This window comes from Exophiala mesophila (genome assembly GCF_000836275.1).
Source record: "Exophiala mesophila strain CBS 40295 unplaced genomic scaffold supercont1.1, whole genome shotgun sequence".
Lineage (NCBI taxonomy): Eukaryota > Fungi > Ascomycota > Eurotiomycetes > Chaetothyriales > Herpotrichiellaceae > Exophiala > Exophiala mesophila.
In genome coordinates, this window is record NW_015622504.1 from 4634425 (window position 1) to 4654781 (window position 20357).

Sequence of the window (20357 nt, forward strand, 5' to 3'; positions counted from 1 at the left end):
ATCCACGGTGTATGGAAATAACATGGTCTGAGAAACATCCATAATACACATGTAGAAAGAAACATGGACAACAGAATAGTAGATTTCATGTAATTTCAAGGCTCCCACAAGAGATCTGATCTGGAGATGTCATTAAGATAGAAGAAGCACGATTCCACCCGCAAATATCGAAGCTCTAACAAATTGATCAATTCCGGGCGAAGCGAACCATTCTTCGCTTCAGGGAGATTGCTAACAGAAACGCCAAATCCGACTTTCTGCCAAGGTCAAGCAACGCTTCAACGCAATAACCCAAGCTCGAGTAAAGACGCTCCTGATCTCCGGAAACCCACCTGCCCCAGGATGGGTGGTTCTCTGTAAAAGACTGGCTGTTAATCTCACCAAGCCAAGTCAGAAATTGAGTCGATATTCTGGCGAAAGAGCGAATCATGATCTCAGTCCAGGGCTCTGTGAGAAGGGCACCGTCGTTCACAGTGGGATGAAAGTCATTCATCTGGCTGAAACTGCAGTCTTCCCTCACTCGGCCCACTCGACCTAGATCTCCCATCTCAAACGCGCTTTGCCGCCGAATATGGAATAAAAGCCCACACGATTTCCGAATCGCGGAATGACGTTTGTCAGTCTTCCCAGATCGATCTAATCTCTCAATAAGATCCGCTAGAAGGTAGCAAGCGAGATTCCAGTGACTTGTTAAGACTGAATACCATGACTGGATTTGTGGATGCAATTCGTCATGATGCTGGATGCAGGTGGTAACCAGCCCGCCGAAATTCCGGTTCCAGTGCTCATAAACCTTTAGCGCGTCCACGATCAGCAGTTCTAGCTTTGCAGGCGAGGAGCGCCGGAAATGCGCATTTTGCAGTTGCTTGACTTTCCGGTACAAAAGAGCCTTGACAGGAGCCGCCTCGGAGAGGAGGGTGCTAGCAGTGGTTTTTGAGAATGGCCATTGTAAGAACCCTCCCGTGATGGGCTCATGGTTTCTCTCAAGAAAGTACATACCCCAAGGGTTGGCCTCCATCTCAGGGTCTGTACCATGCGCGCTGTCCGGAACTGAAGAAGATTCTCGGGCAATGTGTACGGCGCGAGTCTGGAGGTCGCTGGAGGTACCATTCCGAGCCGCTTTCTTGTCGTTTTCGTTTAGAATCACTGAATCTTCGTCGGACACAATTGGTAGACGGTTATTGATGGCCGAAGAGAGTGTATCGCACATCATCACTAGCCAGAACAATTGGTTGAAAGTCATTCGATCAGCGAGAAACTCTTCGTCCTCTGGAGAGGTCGATTCACTCGTGGCAGAGGCAGCATCAAGCCGGGCCCGGCTCCCGCTGAGCTTGACTCGCCTGGCAGATAGCCGCATGAGAGAGTCGCGCAAGTGCAGAGGATCTTTGTCCAAGTCTAGCAACTCCAGGGTTTCAGCAAACTCCGTTGTAGTCTCGTTGCAGGCGGATGCAGATGGTTTGCTTCCCTCGTCATCACTCCACATAACACCCTCATTAAACCATGATGTCTCTGGCGTATTCGTCTGGAAATAGTCATTGGTTTCGTGGCCGTAGTTCTTAACGCGTTGGAAGTCTTCCTGAGTTAACGGTCGCTGTGTGAAGCCAAATATCACCTGGGCAAATGTAACCTGGAATGAATCGATGTTTATAGCCTTTTGCAGGGCCTGGTAGGCTTCATTCCAGAGTGTGACCTGAAGGGATCGATCAAAACTTGCCAACTTGGTTTCGGCAAAATCAAATAATGAAGCATTGATCAGTTTTTCAAATTCTTGGAAGTGTTGCTGTCCAATCCCTTCCCTGTCTCCACCAAAGAGATTTGATACACCGGCTCCACTAAGTTGCGACCACTGGGATGCAAACGCCATTATTGTCGCGTGTAGGGCGTGCGACGCAAGCTGCCGTTCTCTTGTTGTCAACGGTCGCTCGTTGAGTACACAAGACGGGCGATCGAGCCTTTGAATTCGGCGAATCATACCGGTCTTGCTGACCTGTCTGGACTGAGGAAATAGATGGACTTGCTGTTGGCGTGTAAAGATACCTTCATTGTTGTAGGGGCAGCTCTGTTCTGTCACCCAACATAATAACGCATTTTCTAGAGTGTCGGAGTAGATGCGCTTTAGGCTTGTTGTAATAAGGGCTTTGTTTGTCTCTTCTGCAAGAAAATGGGCCGATAACGCTAAACGCGGCGCGCTCTGGGTCGATGCTCTTCTTTCATGCACATTTGTGTCGTCGCTGGGGATCGATGTTTGAAGGTGTAGAGATGGGGTCCCATGCCCAAATCCCGTACTCAACATGGAATACAGGGATTCAGCCCCGTCCTGAGAGTTCGAACGTTCACCATCGGTGTAGCTTTCGTCCAAATGAGCTGGTAAGATAGCCTCCTGGGTGGGCGCCCACAGGGCTGGATTAACAATATTAGGCACAGGGGCGTTTGGGTAAAACTCGACTAGATTGTGCCCCGTGGCTGGTTGAGAATTGAACCCATCAATATTATTGACTCGGTTGAAGTAAGAATCAAGAGGGGGCGCATGATACACCTTCTCGTTGTTCGAGCCATAAAGACAGGGGCCCGCCGCTTCTGCATCAGTGTCCCTTCTGCGCCTTCTGGGAATAGGCGTTCCTGTTGCGGGCTTGGATGTAGTCTCTAGTACTGGAGCCTTGTCTTTTAGTGGTGTGTGTGTCTTGGTAAATGCCTTCAGCGGGTCTAAACCCCCAACAGTGCACGTCTTTCCCAGCCTCAAGCAATTTGAACAGCCTGTCCACTGGGAGAGGGCAGCATCACAAGCCCGTTTGTAGCGCCGACAGTAGTCACAGCTCCGGTTTTGGCGCCGAGTGGTTTGATAGCGGTACTTGGTGGTAGAGTCAGTCATTTTACTAGAGGCCATAACCACAATAAGCTCCTTAGCATTCACCGGGATCAGGTAAGCAAGAGTGTGGCAGACAAACCATAACAGGGAGTCGATGGGATGGATTAAAAGGGCCACGAGGGCTTCTGGGTCATCAGGGTTCTGTGGGGTGCCCCAACCTTTGTGGAGCTCGCATCCCATCCACCGATACGGCGAGACCGCGGGGTCGGGTTGGTTGGATTAAAGGTGCGTTGGAGTTCTGGCTAGCCCTCGGCCCCTCGGGCCTAAGGGGGGCTTCGAGAGGGGGAGTGTCTAGCTCGGGGCTTAGCTTACCCGTCTAGCTTGGTACTGCACCTATCAAGACTCCCCTAACGCCAACAAACGTTTTCCCTCAAACCCTCTCTCAGAGGAGACATCTACCTTCTTCCTTCCAAGAGAGATTAGTGTCAAAACTCAAGAGTCAAGAGTCAAGACCAGTCAATAGAATTTCCTGCCACCTAACTAGGTTAAGTCACTTAGTTCGTTCATTCTAACCTGTGCCGCAAAGGTGCCCCGGGGGTCGGCGAGGTGCCTAATTCGAAGTACTCCGTCATAGTCAGTAGGTTCAAATACAGTATTTTTTTAAGTTACCTAGGCTAAGTCCTAGATCTCCAGTTGCTGAGTCTAGTGATCATCATCCAGGGAGTTACTTTCATTTGAAGCTCAGCCCCTAATGTGTTGTCACGGCTACCTGTCATAGGCGGGCGCAATTCTGCTCCCGCACAACGCAGCTGGGCGTGTCATTAATATTGCACAGCTCATTGCGCCCAAAACATACTTGAAGCCAATTTTTTGGTGGCCAGCTCGGTGCAGGTTCCTGGCTAATGATCCAGTGCGCACCTCCTTTACTCAGGTCTGTGGGCTATTTATGCTGTTATCATTTCGTGCTCAGAATGTTTCCTGCCGCCGAGTCATGCTCCATATCTGAAAAAAATTACAGTCATTTGTACTCAGGGCAGAGTTCAAGAGACAAGGCTCGATGGAGAGTCCTCCCAGCTCATTATTGATACGACTGATTGGCATGATGATCCTGTCCTGTGGCGCGGAGTTGTACACGGGCTGCTGGATGCCAACAATATTGTTGCTTGTAATTATAACACGTGACTACTATGACTAACAAGGAAGGTGCAACGAGGTGGATGACTACATCTACTCGTCCTCCTCCTCCTCCTCCTCTTTTAGATAGAACAAGCAACTCAAGACTCAGTCACTTTACCAGCTATTTCAGCTACAGGTAGGTGGAGCGATAGACGTACAGATAATCACTCCATCGTCAAGTCGGTCGTCATTGACCTTTTGGGTATAAGGTGCTGTAAAACGTTTCAGTTGTTGAAAAAAGCCCAACGATTGGTCCCTATACTCGGATTTCTGTTCTAGGGATAGATTAGGCCAAATCAAAGCTAGCGGCAGATCTGGGGCCCGCAAGCTCAATGTCAGTTGTACAGGATCTTCCGAATCGCTGAGTCGTCTAATCTCTTTCACCAGTGGAATACTTAGATCTGGTTGCTCTTGTAGAAACTTCCACGTCATATAGTCGTTCCCTAGGAGCCCATCGTTGATTTGATCCTTTACCAACCATTTGAGTCCCATTGACCATACAACCATAGCGCCACGGGTATGTCAAATCCTGATCCGAGATAAGTACGGCGAGGTGGTGCTGGCTCTAGTTATGGGATCGCAGACAACAAGAAGTGCCACAAACGTCGAGGCTTAACTACATATGGTATTGGTGTTGCAAAGAAGAATTCCTCCTGCCAATAACATGGCCAAGTCGACCAATATCCATGAGGTATCTCTCGCTAGTCAAGAGTCTCCAGGATTCTATCATTTCGTCGTCGTTTGCATTCAATGACACCAACTTTCCCATGTACAACTCCGTTTCTAGCCTCTAGTGTACAGTTGACCGTAGAGTCTCAGCAGTCAACGTTTCAACCCTCATTGTTCGCCGGCATCAAGCCGATATTCTCAAGGTAATCGAAATAGTCGTCGAAATCGTTGCGCTCAAGCATGGGAATGGGAGCGGGAGTCGTTCCTGTCGGTAAGTTAGAAGCTTCTCCACCATTCTGAGCAACTACAGGGACTGCAGGGGCTGCAGGGACAGCAAGGACTGGAGGAAACTGGTATTCTTCAGGGATTGGAGGGAGTTCGTGGTTCATAGGTCCAAAATCGATTTCCTCATCAATAAGGAACTCATCGTCGCGAAATACAGTGTTGGCAGCATTTTCTTCATACCATGCGTCTGGATGAATCCATTGATCCCAATCCACATCGGGCACTGCTTCTTATTGTTGTATAGCCTGATGGGCTTCTCGATAGTCTTGAACTTGACCTGCCCATCGAGCTTGCTGGTCGTCAAATGCTTCTGGATTGCCGTCACCTGTATTATCGCCGCTGATAGACAAGGTTGATTGCTCACGGGCTTCTCGCTGGGCGAGCAAGGGGCTGCGAATTGGCGAAATCGGATCTTGAAGTCTCTTGTTAGCAAGGATTTCGGCGGACAACACCATATCTTTGGACTCACTTAAGAATAGACGGCTCAATGCCTCTAAACGATTGCTCTCGACGGCCAAAAGGTGCTTCATTGCAACGAGTTGAAGCTCAAAACTCAGGACCTTGTTCTCGAGTGTAGAGTAGAGATCTTGTCCTTGATCTTTGAGAAACATAAGCATAGCTTCAAGCAACTTGTTGATGGTCAGCTCTCGAAAAGCATTCGCTTCTCCCTGCACCCGAGCAAAATGCAATTTTCCAGCAAATTCTTCGACGGCTCCCACTCCATTCATCGTAATATGCTCCTTTTCATTCGCTGGTAAAGTGTCCCAGTTCAAAGAGGCTTTGATTGATTGGCACCATGCATGTTGACGGCTCCATGAGCTATTCATACCGGCCACAAAGTCCGCGAATTGGTCGCTGAAGAAGAAGTTCATTTTGACCAATTGCTCTCGGAAAGCAGTCATGATTTGTTCATCTGTCGGCGCCATGGGAAGCTGGAGTCGCTGCTGCTGCGGAGGGGCCAATGGAGCAGGCATAGGCTGACCTGGCACTCGAAATCCCGGCAGGATAGTCAACATGGGATCCACGGTTTGATTCTGTACAGGAAGAGGAGGGTCTGGGCCTCGATGTTTGACCTGGAGTTTGGAATTGCCCACGTAATTGGTAGCGCTTCGTCTCGTAGCCCTGGAAGTCATCAATGCATAGATCTCGTCGTCAGACATGGCTTTTATACGTCGCTCCAGTCTCTTGCCCAGAAAGTTGGCTCGATTTCGCTCTTCTTCAGCTCCTCTCATGATGTATTCCTTGCATTCCTCTTGGCCTTCACGGCTCATTCGCCGCCAGATGTCTCCACCAGTCCATTTGTGCTTAATAAAGGGATCAAGCCTCGCTCCGAACAAGTGGTTGGGGTAGTGGTAGCAGAGGTCTTCGAGGGTGATATTGTCGGCGATTGGAGTCTCCCAGTTTGGAAATGATGGCAAGTGGCGAGAGGTACGAAATCCCAAGTCGTCAACCATGGATCTAGGCTCGGGAAACTTCGGGTTTGAGGGGTATCCAGCATTGTTCATGGCGTTGTTTGCATCTGTAGGATGTTCGCTCGTTGCGGTCGCTTGAAAGACAGGCAGCGTGGGATCGTAGCCCGTTCTTATATTGTAGGGGTTCATTTCTTTTGAGAAACGAGTCGTTAGCGTCTTGATTCCTCGAATCTAGCGGTCACTTGCCTTGAAAGCTTGCAAATAATGCCAGTGAAAGGAGTCTGTGGCACCGAGGAGGACAGAGAGGGTACAGTCGTTCAGATGGTGGTCGTAGAAAGGTTTGACGCTTTGTGGCCAAAGGTGGTTGCGGATGTTAAGATCAATTGACCGGGATCTGGATAGGAAACGCGTTTAGATCCTTGCTTTTGCTCCAAACCCTGTTGAAGTCTTAGGAATTGATGGCAGTATCGAGTCAATCTTCTTGAAAAGGCGAGAGGCTTCGGATCGAGGATTTTAGCTTCGAATATGGAGGACAGAGTGGGATAGATCAAAAGAACGTTAGTTGTTTTATACCTTACCGAGAACTGCTCCTCCTTGGAGGCCTGGAAGCCTGTCACTACAGCCTCGACCGACAAAGAAACGGTAATAAAGAGCCATAACATAGATCTATATACCAGGCAGTTCCCCTGGCCTCACTGTCGACATAGGCAGTGCCGAAATCTTTGTCCGTTCGAGTGAAATCAATATGGTAACGCTGTTCCCTGAATATTGTGGTACTTTCCCTTATTAAATATAAACCGTTGATGTTCCCTTTGTTCCTCCACCATGCCATTTGTACTTTAACAACCAGAGATGTTACTCGTTTGTTACTGGGTTGCTTTGTTTATGACAAAGGGAATACAAAGCTGGCAAAAGTCTGTACTTTGGACCAATCATTTACGCAAACTCGTAAAGGAGAACGTACTCCATGAAATCTGAATGAATTGCTGTCCAGAACTATTCTGTATGCAGAGGTATCAAGTGCGATGAAAATCGCTTTCAAGCTACTTCAGAATTGAGAACCCGTATCATTGAAATCACCTAGAAAATTTGACCATTTTGATTGAGGCGGGGTTTCAGCAGAGAAAAAGAAAACCCAGCCTCAAGAGCTATTGACCTTGTTTCTTTCACCAATTGTAACCCTTGAAGCCCATGAAAACATCATTTTTGATCCCCGTCTGGTGCGATATGGACTCAGTCCCCCTCTCAGAGCGCTCGTAGCTTCGGAGCTTTGCCACGAAGTAGTGAGGTCTCAACGGCTGGAGGATGATCTTTCTAGCTGGATCATTGCCACCCACCAATTCAGGACTAATCGACTGCCTGAGAGCGTTTATTTTGCTGTCCAGGCTCTTGATCCGTTGGATGACTCGATGGGCCTTGATGTCGTCGTCGCATAGAGCCATAAACTCCCGGTGCCTGGATCCGGACAGAACAAGATCGGGAGACGGCACGACAGCTGCTTGACCATCAGTGGGACCCATCAGAGCTGCTGGCTTTGGAGTCTTGTTGGCAGGAGCGTTGGCTTTAGCCTCTAGTAGCCGATCTGGGAGTCGGATTCTCAATCCATCTTGGGGGTCAATCGATGTAATGACGTTCGAGGTTTGTGCCGTCGTCTCTGACTTCCTAGGGCGGCCTCGCTTTCTAGGTGGTTCGTTTTGGGGGGGAGCTTCTGCTTTTCGCTTTCTTGTGGCCATTCCAGGTTCTAGGATATGTCAGCCTTGTTTTATCAGAATTCCCAGCGCACTCACCCTGAAGTCCCGTGTTTGTTACATCCTGAAGTTGTTGGGAGAACGGAATCCGTGGCAATAATGGCCTATACATGGGTGGTGGTCCTTTGGCGAATCTTGATTTATCTATACCATCGTCAGACCTATAGCGAGCTAAGGAAGGGTACATGCCAGTCTCTGGAGGTGCGGCAGGAGCTGACTTTCGAGTTTCCGGGATATTCGATGTGGGATCCATTGTTAAAATGTGATATTACTTAGTCGAGTTGGCCTGCTGAACTTCCACTGCTTTCCAATTGATCGAAGAGGATGTTGGGTTTGGGGACCGTTCGAGGGAGATGGATGAAGGACGAGAAAGTCAAGCCTGTCGATCTAAGGGTTGGAACTGGGGTCTGTAAAGACAGCGTGGGACAAATACGAAGCCAGATGAGACGTCAAATAGAAGACGATTGATGTGTTGTTCCCAAGGGTTCATCGATAGAAAAGGTTGAGATAGGGGAAAGGTTGACAACAGTTAGACAGAAAGCTGATTCAACGTGACTTGTCGGAGGGCAGAAGGTCTACATGACACGATAATTCACGGACGTGGACAAGCTGATACACTACGAGAGCCTTGACTATCACCTACTAATTCCGTGAATTCTCAGAGAAGTCACGACATAGGATTAAAGCAGACTCCCCTACCCCCAGGCTAGGAAACAATGCCGGCTATTCAGGATGCCAAGCGTCGCTAATGGATGAATTGTGATGCCTGGAGCTTCTGAGGCAAAGCAATTGAGTCATAGCACAATAGAAAGGGCAGAAAAATTGTTCTCACCAAGTGAAAGAGATGCCTCACTGGAGCTATTCTTCATCGTTACTCCAGAAGGACAGTTGTTCGCTTCCGGGCGAATGATTCACCGAAGATCTCTTTTGTGCCTTGGTCTGTTTAGGACTACAATCAAACAAACCCTCTGCGCTTCAGTCAAATGCTCCAATCAGTACTATGTGGACTTGACTAGAAGCCGTCTTTTTAAATGCTATTGAAGCTCAAAAGAGAGTATACCAATTCCTCCACCTCGCCCACCTCCCGAAAGTCCTTGCCCCTGGAAACGAAAAGAGAATGTTGAGGAAGAAACACACATCTAACCAACTTGCCCCTGGCGGTTGTCGAAAACCTACATCTCTCTCTCTCTCTCTCTCTCTCTCTCTCTCTCTCTCTCTCTCTCTCTCTCTCTCTCTCTCTCTCTCTCTCTCTCTCTCTCTCTCTCTCTCTGCATCAGTCAGTAATATAGCCATGAGTTGGCTGTAGTCTCAAGACTTTGTACGCCGAGGTCACCAAACCTTCTCTTCCCTTATTCTCGTTCATTTACCCACCCTAGGGTACGACTACAGCCATCCAAGGAAGATCTCACGTTTCTCTCGCCTACTAAAAGCCCCAAAGGAAAGATCAAGGCCTCATTGCTGTCTCAGCCAAACATTTCAACGATGTTCGTCGTCGTGTGGCCCTATTTTTCCAATCAGGGGCACCCAGCCTTGCCAAGACCACAAAGGAAAACCTTGAACCAACGTCCCCATGGAAGACAGAGGAATCGTACCAACAAACTTTTAACATCAGATGCATCATTGCATAGATATTACGACACCTAATACTGATAGACTGATGCGCTCAGATGATGTGAAGCAGTACAGGCCGGCAACTTCCAAAAAGCCACACGGATGCGCCGTAAAATTATCCAGACAATAGTCTCAGTATTTACTAACTCTATTTTCTCTGTTAACAGGCATGAGCTGAGCTTCTGTGAGCAATTTAAGCTTATGAGGAGCTGTATTTGCCATCAGAAATGATCCAGTGATGGTATTTTCTTGCACTGACCCTCGTGCCATGCTGAGATACTAAAGAACAATCGAAGCTTAGCACACCATCTTCCATACTTTTTCTGTCGAATCTCCTTGACTCATCACTTCTTTGAATGAGATGAACCTATTTGAGCTTTCTGTTTGTTCATTTTGGATCTAAGTCTGTCCTTGGCGCGCCGATGATATCTCTCAGTTTTCAAATTCCTGTAGGTTCTTTTGCTCTGGCGTCTTGGTCCGTTGATCTCGAGCTCTTCAAACAGCTCAAGCATCCCGTCATCACCGAGGATCTTCATTCGATACGAAAACTTTCTGTCCATCGTTTTGAAACCGCCATTTTTCAGGAGGCCATGTTTCTCCCACAAGTCTTTGGTGGACTGGGGAATTGCGTACCACAAATCATTTGGTGTGTAGTGATGTTGCATCATTTCATCTATATACTCGTCTCGGATATGATTCGGATAATCCCTGATTAATTCTTGTACTGTGACATGGGACGGCACAGGACTTTCAAAAGGAGGGAATTTACAGAGGTTAAGGTACTTCCCGTGCCACTGGACCTCAACGTCAGACGTGGGAGTGGCGGACTGGCCTGAGGAGGTTTCTGCAACCTGCTCCATGGTTTCAGACTCAGAGGGGTCTAGAGATGCAAGTAGACCATAATTACCTCTTTTCCTTTGAGTTTATGAGACATCGCACGACTTTTACTGTGATGGAAATGAGTATATAATTGAGAGACAAGGGGGAGAAAGGAGTGCTGCCTCGATTTATATCTCTTCAGCCTGGTCGTTTGCAAGATCATGAGTTTCAATTATGTGTCAGACGCACACAAGTGACTGCCAATTTATTGTTTGTCAGTGGTACTACCACTGCCTGTAAGTTGAGCGGATGGCTTCAGAAGCCTACCCGTTGCACTATACAGGTAGTGGACTATTACTTGGACGAACGGTTTGTTCCTCGAGGAACTTGCTCGCTCAGAGCGGCCTACGATGACTACTGAATAAGGTGCCAAGTATAGATGTCTCTATCAGAGTCATAATTACATTGTAGGTTGTAATGGAAACTAAAGATGGTTGTGAGTGTGAGAGTCTTGGTCTGGGTGTGTGACGTTGAAAGGAGGTGATCAATATCAATCGACTCCTGCTCAATCGGTACAGGCAAGGACCATTGAAACAGAATTTTCGACGTCGGAATCTCGAGACGAGTGCTTTCCATTCCCATCTTGGGACATTAATGTGCCCAGACCCTCGCCACTTCAACCTGAGCATCTCTGGTTGCTGACTCATCTCGGTGTTCAAGTAGCCTGAGAAATGGCTCATTCGTGCCGATACACAGGCCACCGGCCCTCTATCCGGCATTCTCAACTAGATTTTCCCGAGTATGCTGACACTTTCTCCCTGTCGTTCAGGGCCGGCACTCTGGCTCCCACAGATGGGCAGATAGAGTAGTCATGCGGCGACGTGATCAATCGAGTGATACCAGATTTCCCATACAAAGCTGGCTCCTGCCCTGAGTCGTAGTTGTAGTCGTTGCCGCTCCTTCCCAGAAATGGCCCAACAGTCCCGATTGGGAATTGTTGAATGTATCAAGTATAGTTTCAACTACCATACATATTGAGCTTCAAAATCTTCCTCGAACCGCGTACGTAGTAGATTTTGGCCGGGTGCGACATTTGCGCTCACCAAACTGTCTGTAATAGCGGGTTCGTTGGCCGGCGTTGAAGCCCCAGTGAATATGGATTCTGGAGACTGTGTATCGTGAAGCGGCAGCGGATATGTCGAGTCTTCTTCGGGGGCTGGTGGGGGTGAACCAAATTGCTCTCCTTCGGGGTTGGCCCTATCCTGTGCTCTGGCGAGTGATTTTGCAGCTTTATCACGTTCCCACTGTCGCACTGACTCTGGAGAGTCTAAGGGAAACTTGTCCCAATATGCCAATCCGTAGCCGTCTTCCGTCGAAGGTCTCTGGCCGATCCCCAATTTCTGTGTCTGTGTTCGTACAGTTGGCCCGTCCTGGTGAGGTGCCGCTTCTCTAAAGGACAACACTAGCAGTTCATCCGGCACAACAGCAAGGAGCTTCGTCAGGACTGCCTCAGTCTCAATCAGCCGAGCAATCAGCCGACTCGTGAATTTCTTCTGCGGACCCCTATCACGATATAGTCGTTAGTTGATGGCACTTTATCACTGACATGACCGCTCGAAACAAATCGTTGCGCTAAATTATTGTTGACTGCACACCTTTTGCAGGGCTGTGGCCACTGACAGGGCGTGTTGTGTGCTCGGCATTGGATACAGAGAGGCCTGGACCATGATTAGTTTGTAATTGGAATGGCAGAGACGGTATAATGCTTTCTGGGGCTGCCCAAAGGACCACTGCTTACTTTTCACCACTGCACTGGGGTTCCAGGCTCGAGTTAGTAGAGTATTACTTTCATTGTGCTTGCATTACACCAAAACGTAGCTCACCCTGTGTTTTCGAGCCCTGCAGGCCAGACATGCTGTCCTTATGCGGCTAGACTTCTGTCTGGAGTCGCTGCTCATGTTTTGAAGGAATCATTCGGTATCAAAGAATGGAATTTGATCACATTACACGCTGAGGTGCCTCAAGAAGGTCATAATAAGGTGGCTTGGGACCATGCGGTTAATCTTAATGCCGCACAAAAGAAATAGAAGATGTCAAGATGCCAAGACATCACGTGCCGTTCTGGGGCCTCAGCTTTTATCTTCGTCGTTTGCCTCTGCCTCCATTTTCATGTCTACGGTCTGCATTTTTACTACCAGCATCTATGGAAGTGATGAAAAGCATCAGAGCCCTCTCCAAGTGCCAGAACTGAGCCACATTCCGCTGAGGTCAGGTCGAGTACTCTGATGTCGCAAAATTCCGCATCGGCCGTGGTAGAAATCGGAAGTCTTTGGACCCGCAATCACGGCCAAAGCCAATTCGTGGGCAGCTCATCCGGCGTCTTCTTTGTTCAGACTGTTCGAAATGCATTCTCAAATGCAGCGACGGACCTGAGTAGAGGTCAACAGCACCGTGGACCATCTCCTGACCCTGCAGGATTGTCATCATGGTCCCCGGAATTGATCTATGGAAGTGAGACGCATACAACCCCGCGGGAAGGTGTATCAGGAGTCTCTTCTTCTGGACAAACGACCCTGTTGCATGATAGCCTACCTGATTACCCTACAGCTCGAAGGCTTTGCAAGTTATATTTCCGGACATGGCAGTCTCTCATACCTTTCATCCATGCTCCCTCCCTTTTGACAGATCTTGAGGAATTGAACTTGGACAACAGCAATTCCAACACAAAGCTTGGTAAAGATCTGGCAAAGGACACCATTCTTCTTTGTGTGTTACAGATAGGTGCTCTCGAGGACACAGAAACGCAGAATCGATGTGGACATGGTGGGTCTTTTGGTGACAGTCTGCTTCCACATCTTGCTGTCATCGCCATGAATGACAGCTTGACCTCAATCCAGGCCCTATTGAGTTGCCAGCTGTATTTTGTTGCCACAATGTCTTTTCATGCGGCCTCGATCACAGGTGGACTGATCAGTCGATCTATCATGAAGGCTGGTCTGCATCGATGCCCCTGGCGCTATCCTGGTTTGACAAGCCTGGAGCGGGACATGCGCAAACGTGTCATATGGAGTGCATATGTGTTGGATAGATTCCTATCTCAGGCACTTGGTCATCCGTTAGGTCTCCAGGATGCAGACATCGATGTGTGTCTGCCAGGCACAAAGGAACTTCATGAACCGATGCAGCGTGGAAATTCAGCTGCAACTTCAGCCTCGGTCGACGACACAGCCATGCCTTTATCTTCAACACATAGAGAGGGACGTACGAACTTGGTTGGACGAGCCCAAACGAGCACTGTTCAGTGTGACGTCCACCCAGACACAGCACTTCCTGAGAAGCGATCTCAGCATGTCAGCTCAGCACCAGACCTACTGTCTCTCCATGCCGAGTGGGTTCATGGCTCACAATTCTTAGGTCGGACGGTCGATACATTCCATGGCTCGATTCACGTACGCTCTGCGTCCCCAGAACGAGCATTACGTCTGAAAGCTGATATCGATGCGTGGGCCAACAGCTCGGTATATGAGGTGACTTCGACTCAGCTCGCAACGAACCTCGATCTTGATGATATCCAACAATCTGCTGAATATTTTGCCAACGTGTTCCTATCCACATATTACCACCATATGGTCTTACTGGTCAATCGGCCAGCTCTGTCCAAGGAGCGCAGTTCTGCAGAGTTTCAGGCTGCTGTGCAGAAGTGTATTGGAGCGGCAAAATCGATCCTGCAGATCTTGAGCGGTCACATGGTGCGACAGCTCCGGATATTCTGGCCTGGTCATCTTCTCGCTGTGTGGATGAGTGGACTTGTCATAGCGTTTGCTGGTCGCATCAACGCGTATAACAAGACCAAAGCTGCTAAGTACGGGTGTGACAGAGCGATTTCACTTAGTCAAGACTAACATATGAATCCAGGGACATATCTTTAGCTATCAAATTGCTCGACAGTATGAGCCAGCGTTGGTCAAGAGCCATCCCTTGCCGTTCTGTATTGTCACTTCTGCTTGACAACATTGTTGAGCAGCCACAAGATCCAGGCGCCAATGCAGCTTCCACCAGAACTTCCACCCAGCCGAATATTGCGGGAGAAATACGAGGGATCCCAGAAAACACACCAAGCAATGCAAAGAGTCCGAGCGCTAATTCGGAGAATTCTCAACATCGGCGAAAACGGACAAGATTATCAACGAGGAGAGATGCTAACTCAGAGGGCGCACTTCTCGGGCTAGAAGACACTCCCAACTCCCTACTAGCCGCCAACATGACTCGTCCTGACATTGCGGATAACGCAATAGGTGGGGTCGGAGAAAACGGACGTCAGTCAGGAGAACGTCAACCAATCCTTGATAACCCCATGACACCGTCTCATGCCGATGCATCCATAGCATGGCAGAATCAGCAAGCGACCTCTATGGCTCCCGCAGCTCTCCAAGAACGTTCGGATTTCGATCCATTCCATCAAATGGACACTTTTGCAGACACAGGCAACCTCGATGACATATATCTTGACAGTATGGGCTGGGATTCTCTACAGCAACTTGTAACAGATCTGGACTGGTCTCTATGACGGGCTAGACCGGATTTCAGGACCATCGATACAAAGTTGCGGATAAACTTGTACAGGTTTAGCCGCTCCCGAGCTTGGCCGTACCGGTTTGTTGTCGGCAGGCAAGTGATTGTCCAAATATAAACAGACCAAAGGCCGCTACATGATCTCGTACTGCTTCATGCTCTCCATGACGGGAGCAAGTAAAACCCGATCATGATGGCGCTTCGAAAACCGCGGGTCCTCTGTTTCAACCCGGTGCGACATGCATTGAAGGAGCTCGAATCCCTGCAAAAGGTTGCAAACGTGGAAGTGGTAAGCAGCAAGTCTCGTGAAGAGTTCTTCCGAGACATTACGAGCAAGTACGAGGACGTCGATGCGATATATCGAACATCTGCAAGCGGGACAGTGAGTAATATCTCTTCCCGGTCACTTCGGACTGTTTCTCTTATGCGACTAAGGTTGCTGGCAACTTCGATGCGCAGTTCATATCCCAACTCCCTCCATCCGTCAAATATATCTGTCACAATGGGGCTGGATACGATCAAATCGACGTCCACGCTTGCACTAAGCGCAATATCACCGTAACATATGCTCCAGACCCGGTCACAGCGGCAACCGCGGACTTGACAATGTTTCTGCTACTTGGGGCTCTTCGTCAGTTACAACCCGGTATCCGAGCTATCCACGAAGGCAAGTTCAAGCAGGGAGTTGGGTTTGGCCATGACCCACAAGGCAAGATTCTGGGGATTTTAGGTATGGGCCGTATTGGGAAAGCGGTGGTCAAGCGGGCCCTGCCGTTCGGCTTGAAGCCAGTATATCACAACCGCAGGCCTCTCCCGGTCGAAAAAGCTGGCGGGGCAGCATATGTGACATTTGAAGAGCTCCTGTCCAAGAGCGACATTATCTCGATCCATGTGCCGTTATCATCCGCTACGAGACACTTGATCGGGAAAGAACAAATCGCACAGATGAAGCCTGGGATGGTCATAGTCAATACAGCTCGGGGAGCTATCATAGATGAGGCAGCCATGGCGGAAGCCTTGGACGAGGGCCATATCGCAGCAGTTGGCCTTGACGTTTATGAGAAAGAGCCCGCGGTGCATGAGAAGCTACTAAACAATGACCGCGCATTGTTGATTCCTCATCTAGGCACTCACACGACGGAAACACTAGCCAAGATGGAGGCATGTGCGATGGAGAATGCCCGTCGCGGTGTTTGTGGAGAGCCTGTTCTGACGATCGTACCCGAGCAGTGTAAATAAAAGAGACATAGGACGAAAACTAGTAGATGTGATGTAATCTCCGAACTGGGAGATGAGTGTGTCACCGCCTGTCGTGTCTTTAGCGGATAATTTAGTTTCTTCGAGATGCCATCCCACATCTTGCGGGTAAATGAAACTCCGCAATGCCCCGAGACGGGTCTTACCATCCGACGAATTTCAGCATTGAACTGATTCAAGCCACAATGATGTTGGCTTTTCACAGGACAATATCTCTCGAGGGAGGATAGTCGTCATCGATGGGTATCAATCGAATTGAAAGGGAAGTGTTGCGCATCGTAGAGAAACATATTGAGCAGAAAGGAACGGTGATTGAGACTTTGGCGCACTTCTTGTGGTCAACACTAAACGCAAGGAACATGTCGCCAATGATGGACCCCGACTTTTCCTACTTAACTATGGTTGAATGTTAACTCTGGTCATTCTTGCTGTACATGTTGTCGCTACCAATCCACTCATCGTTGCGGGACACCTCCAGCTCCTAGCATCCACGATTACGTACTCGCATAGGAGTTCCCCAGATGACGAATCTTGGCTACCGCAAGTTCTATCCTCCGTCCCCAGACCAAGGTCAACCGTATAATTAACTTTCGTGCTGTTATTGGAAGAAAATGCGCGACAACATAGCGCTCGTTACGAGGAAATGAGGAGAAGTGGGGAGACCGCCAGAGAGTCTGTCTGTACGAGTGGGCTGTAACGAACCAAGTACGAGTGTTCCTCGATCATGGCTCTCCATAAAATTGCAAGTCAGATCTAGCTGAGACTCCTCGCCTCCCCACTCCCCTTGCGAGGAGTGTTCCTGTTTGCTCCCACAGGACAGGCCGAGCGAGTCCTCTTCCACCACTGTAAGAGTGGGCACACAATAAAAAGTATATACTGTCCCCCATTCTAACCCACAGCTCAGTGACCCATGGGCTACACCTCCGGGGTCGCTTCTGATTCGACCGTCCTGACTGACGGACCACCACATCTAGATGAAGTATCTCCAATCAGGTGAGTTCTCACCGTCTTGGAGGGTATCGGTATCGACATCTTCGGCCTTGAGAACACGACCTTGAGCCTTGTTTCGGCGGGCGTTCTCGCGTCTCATCCATAGACCCATGGTGAGGACGGAAATGATGCAGACACCGTTGCAGCAAGCGGTGGCGACCAGAGTAGGCCAGTAAGATGGGGCATATTCGACTCGGAAGGTGGCTCCGGAGATGATGCCTCCCAAATTACCCAGGCCGACTAGGAGACCCGTTCGGGCAGCTCGAGATGTTTCGTCCAAGTCGTTGTTGTTGTGCCATGAATGGACCAGCACGGACGGGATGTACGCGCCACTGGCCATCAGGAAACAGGCAAAGTACGCGACACCTTTGTTGTTGAGGGCGTCGATGGCGGCCAGGATCACCATGCCCACGAGCGACAGAGACAGAGCCCCGATGATGTGGAACGTCCGTTCGCGGAAGTAATCGGATGACTTAGAGACACAGAGGAGGACAACGAAACCAGTGGCATTGGGCGCCACGGTCCACAGGTTGGTCTTGATGACGGAGTAGCCCAGACGTTGTACGATCTAGAGATAAACAATGTTAGAAACGGAGATTCCTTCGGCTTTCGCAGTGTGAAAAATCATGTGACCAAACTCACCTGAGGAAGAAAGTTGGAAGTAGTCGCAAATGCCACGGGGTAGGTAAAGCAGATGAGCATCCAGAGAGCAAAGTTCCACGACTTCCACGTCTCGAAAGCGGCCTTGAAGCTGAAGGCGGTGTTGACCTTGCGCGACGAATCTCGGAGGGCTCTGGCGCGGGCGCCAGCACGTTCGCGGTCGTTCAAGAACCAGGCTGTTTCTGGGTGAGCGGGGAGCCAGAAGTAGGCAATGACGCCGAAGATGACGGTGAGAAGACCCTCGATGATGAAGAGCCATTGCCAACCGTGGATGGTGGGATGGTCGATTTGGAAGACGCCGTAGGACAACAAACCGGAGAAGGCAGCTGCGAGCAAGGCGCTACCGAAGAAGATGGCGATGCGGAAAGCCAATTCGCCACGGGTGTAGAAAAGAGTGAGATAGAAAACCACACCGCAGTAGAAACCAGCTTCGAAGCAAGCGAGCAGAAGTCGCAGGGCCAGCATGCCGCCGAAGTTGACCGCGGCTGCTTGAATGGTGGCCATGGATCCCCATCCGACCATCAAAGTGGGCAGCATGATCTTTCCGGAGAAGCGCTTGGTGAGCAAGTTCAATGGCAGATCCATCAGACCAAAAGGAACGTAGAACAGCAGAATCAGCAGCGAGTACTGGTTGCCGACGAAGTTCATGTCAACATCCATGCCGTCCGTCTTTGCATTTCCCAAGTTGCTCTGTCGTCCTTTTGTCAGTTGATGCGTCCGAAATGTCAAAATTGGAGCCTCTAGCATGATGGGGAACGTACACGATCAATGGCGTTGAAGAAGTACATCTGCGCGAGTCGGTGTTAGCATAGTTCAAAACCACAAGGTGACTTTTGTAGAGCAGTTCTCCCACCTACCAAAGACAGATATGGAAGTAGATACATGTCGAGCTTGCGAACTAAAGAGTCCAACTGTTAGCCTGGGCCGATCATAGATGACGGTGGCCTCTCTTACGGTACGACTTTTCCGCCGAAGCGTCGATTGCAAGCAAGACTGAGCCATTCTCGGTAGATTCCTTTGTCTTCTCATCATACGGGATTGCCTTGTCGGTGGTCGGGGTGATAGATTTCTCCATGGTGTCTGTCGTTACAAGAGAATTAGGCTTCGAAAATTGACTTGGTCCCTGCTGGCGAAAGTCACAGTGCTTGTGTACCTTGAGACGTTTCTTGCGTCGCTGCAGAGCTGAAGAGGTTCATAGACAATAGCAAGATGGTCTATTATATGTACAGGAATGATTCCATCTCTAGATGATAGATAGATAGATTGATAGATACTTGGCTAGCCAGGCCAGACTTGATGGCTTGGATGCCGCCCCAGACCCACCTTAAATGTCGGTATCAGAGGATTATCAAGCGGCGAGTCCAACGACATTGGTTGCAGTTTGGTCCATTCAGTAGGAACTAGAGGATTCAGGGCTCTAGTGCACGGGTGACATGCCCAGGAGAAGGTTGGGCCAGGCGAGAGATCAGCCGTGTTGCTTGCTGCCAACGCGGTGCGCACATGGCCGGATAAACGCAAGAGTGGGGGTCCGAGATGGGAGAGGCTGTTTTTGGAAGGGGTCCATAATGAGTACTAGACGTTTCTTGGGACTCAACCCATGGGTATGTTGAGCGCAGCAGTAGTACGGATTGTGTGAGTTTGTGTGTGTGTATCATGACTCAGACGGTCGTGACGAGTCACTTATCGCAAGATTTCTCCACCCTGATACTCCCGATAAGAGAAGTTACGTATCTATACTCAACTACATTCGTCAGAGCCTTTCCGAGACTTGGCAACATTCTGTCGGTGCACATTTCCGCCCTTTAAATAAGTAACCCAGATAGCCCAATCCCCAACCCGTCCATAGGTCCCAAGACGGAGTGAGAGAAGACCAATGGGCGGGCGGGAGGTGGCTTCTTTTCTTCCAGCGATGAACTAGAATCGAATTCCTGTCCGCCAAGATGGGTCATGGCCACACATTTTTTACGCCACATCTTCAGGAGATAGGATGTCCTTGAGATTTATGTGTTTTCTCCGTCGAAAGCAAGGTGGGTGAGATGACATCGGAGAGTTTCCGGTGGGTAAATGGCGGTTCTCAAACCCCCATGATAGGTTTAAGTGATCTTCCTGAATCCAGACTCTAGACTACGAATGGCTAGATAACTATCAACGCAGCCACTGCGAATGCGCCTGTTCGGAACTTTGATTCTATGCTCCACTGTCAAGGTCAAACTCAACCCATCCGCCTACGCCGCCTTGCATTTGTACGAATATGTTAGGATAAGACTTTCCTGCTCTTATCGGCTCTCCCCCATCCTTGAAACAATCCACTCATGCGCTTTTACAGCCAAAATCGTCACGACAGGTGTATCT

At 49.4% G+C, this 20357-nt stretch overlaps 6 protein-coding genes across 6 annotated transcripts; 2 read left to right on the top strand and 4 right to left on the bottom strand.

The window, feature by feature from the left end:
• Window positions 1-7514: 7514 nt before the first annotated feature.
• Window positions 7515-8349, bottom strand: PV10_01474 (uncharacterized protein; the record flags this gene model as incomplete). Its single annotated transcript, XM_016365691.1, has 2 exons — window positions 7515-8089; window positions 8136-8349. The coding sequence occupies 2 exons, from the start codon at window positions 8347-8349 to the stop codon at window positions 7515-7517; spliced, it is 789 nt and encodes a 262-aa protein (XP_016229340.1).
• A 1702-nt stretch (window positions 8350-10051) lies between these two features.
• PV10_01475 (uncharacterized protein) lies at window positions 10052-10567 on the bottom strand (the record flags this gene model as incomplete). Its single annotated transcript, XM_016365692.1, has 1 exon — window positions 10052-10567. The coding sequence occupies one exon, from the start codon at window positions 10565-10567 to the stop codon at window positions 10052-10054; it is 516 nt and encodes a 171-aa protein (XP_016229341.1).
• A 981-nt stretch (window positions 10568-11548) lies between these two features.
• Window positions 11549-12546, bottom strand: PV10_01476 (uncharacterized protein; the record flags this gene model as incomplete). Its single annotated transcript, XM_016365693.1, has 4 exons — window positions 12410-12546; window positions 12325-12338; window positions 12180-12244; window positions 11549-12089 (listed from the first exon to the last, which is right to left on the bottom strand). The coding sequence occupies exons 3-4, from the start codon at window positions 12227-12229 to the stop codon at window positions 11549-11551; spliced, it is 591 nt and encodes a 196-aa protein (XP_016229342.1). The 5' UTR covers window positions 12230-12244; window positions 12325-12338; window positions 12410-12546.
• A 265-nt stretch (window positions 12547-12811) lies between these two features.
• On the top strand, window positions 12812-15093 carry PV10_01477 (uncharacterized protein; the record flags this gene model as incomplete). The annotated part of the gene is made up of 2 exons (XM_016365694.1): window positions 12812-14388; window positions 14442-15093. The coding sequence occupies 2 exons, from the start codon at window positions 12812-12814 to the stop codon at window positions 15091-15093; spliced, it is 2229 nt and encodes a 742-aa protein (XP_016229343.1).
• Window positions 15094-15288: 195 nt separating this feature from the next.
• On the top strand, window positions 15289-16337 carry PV10_01478 (uncharacterized protein; the record flags this gene model as incomplete). The annotated part of the gene is made up of 2 exons (XM_016365695.1): window positions 15289-15480; window positions 15534-16337. The coding sequence occupies 2 exons, from the start codon at window positions 15289-15291 to the stop codon at window positions 16335-16337; spliced, it is 996 nt and encodes a 331-aa protein (XP_016229344.1).
• A 988-nt stretch (window positions 16338-17325) lies between these two features.
• On the bottom strand, window positions 17326-19080 carry PV10_01479 (uncharacterized protein; the record flags this gene model as incomplete). The annotated part of the gene is made up of 5 exons (XM_016365696.1): window positions 17326-17913; window positions 17988-18695; window positions 18767-18793; window positions 18863-18903; window positions 18960-19080. 5 exons carry the CDS (start codon window positions 19078-19080, stop codon window positions 17326-17328), a joined length of 1485 nt encoding a protein of 494 aa, XP_016229345.1.
• Window positions 19081-20357: the final 1277 nt, after the last annotated feature.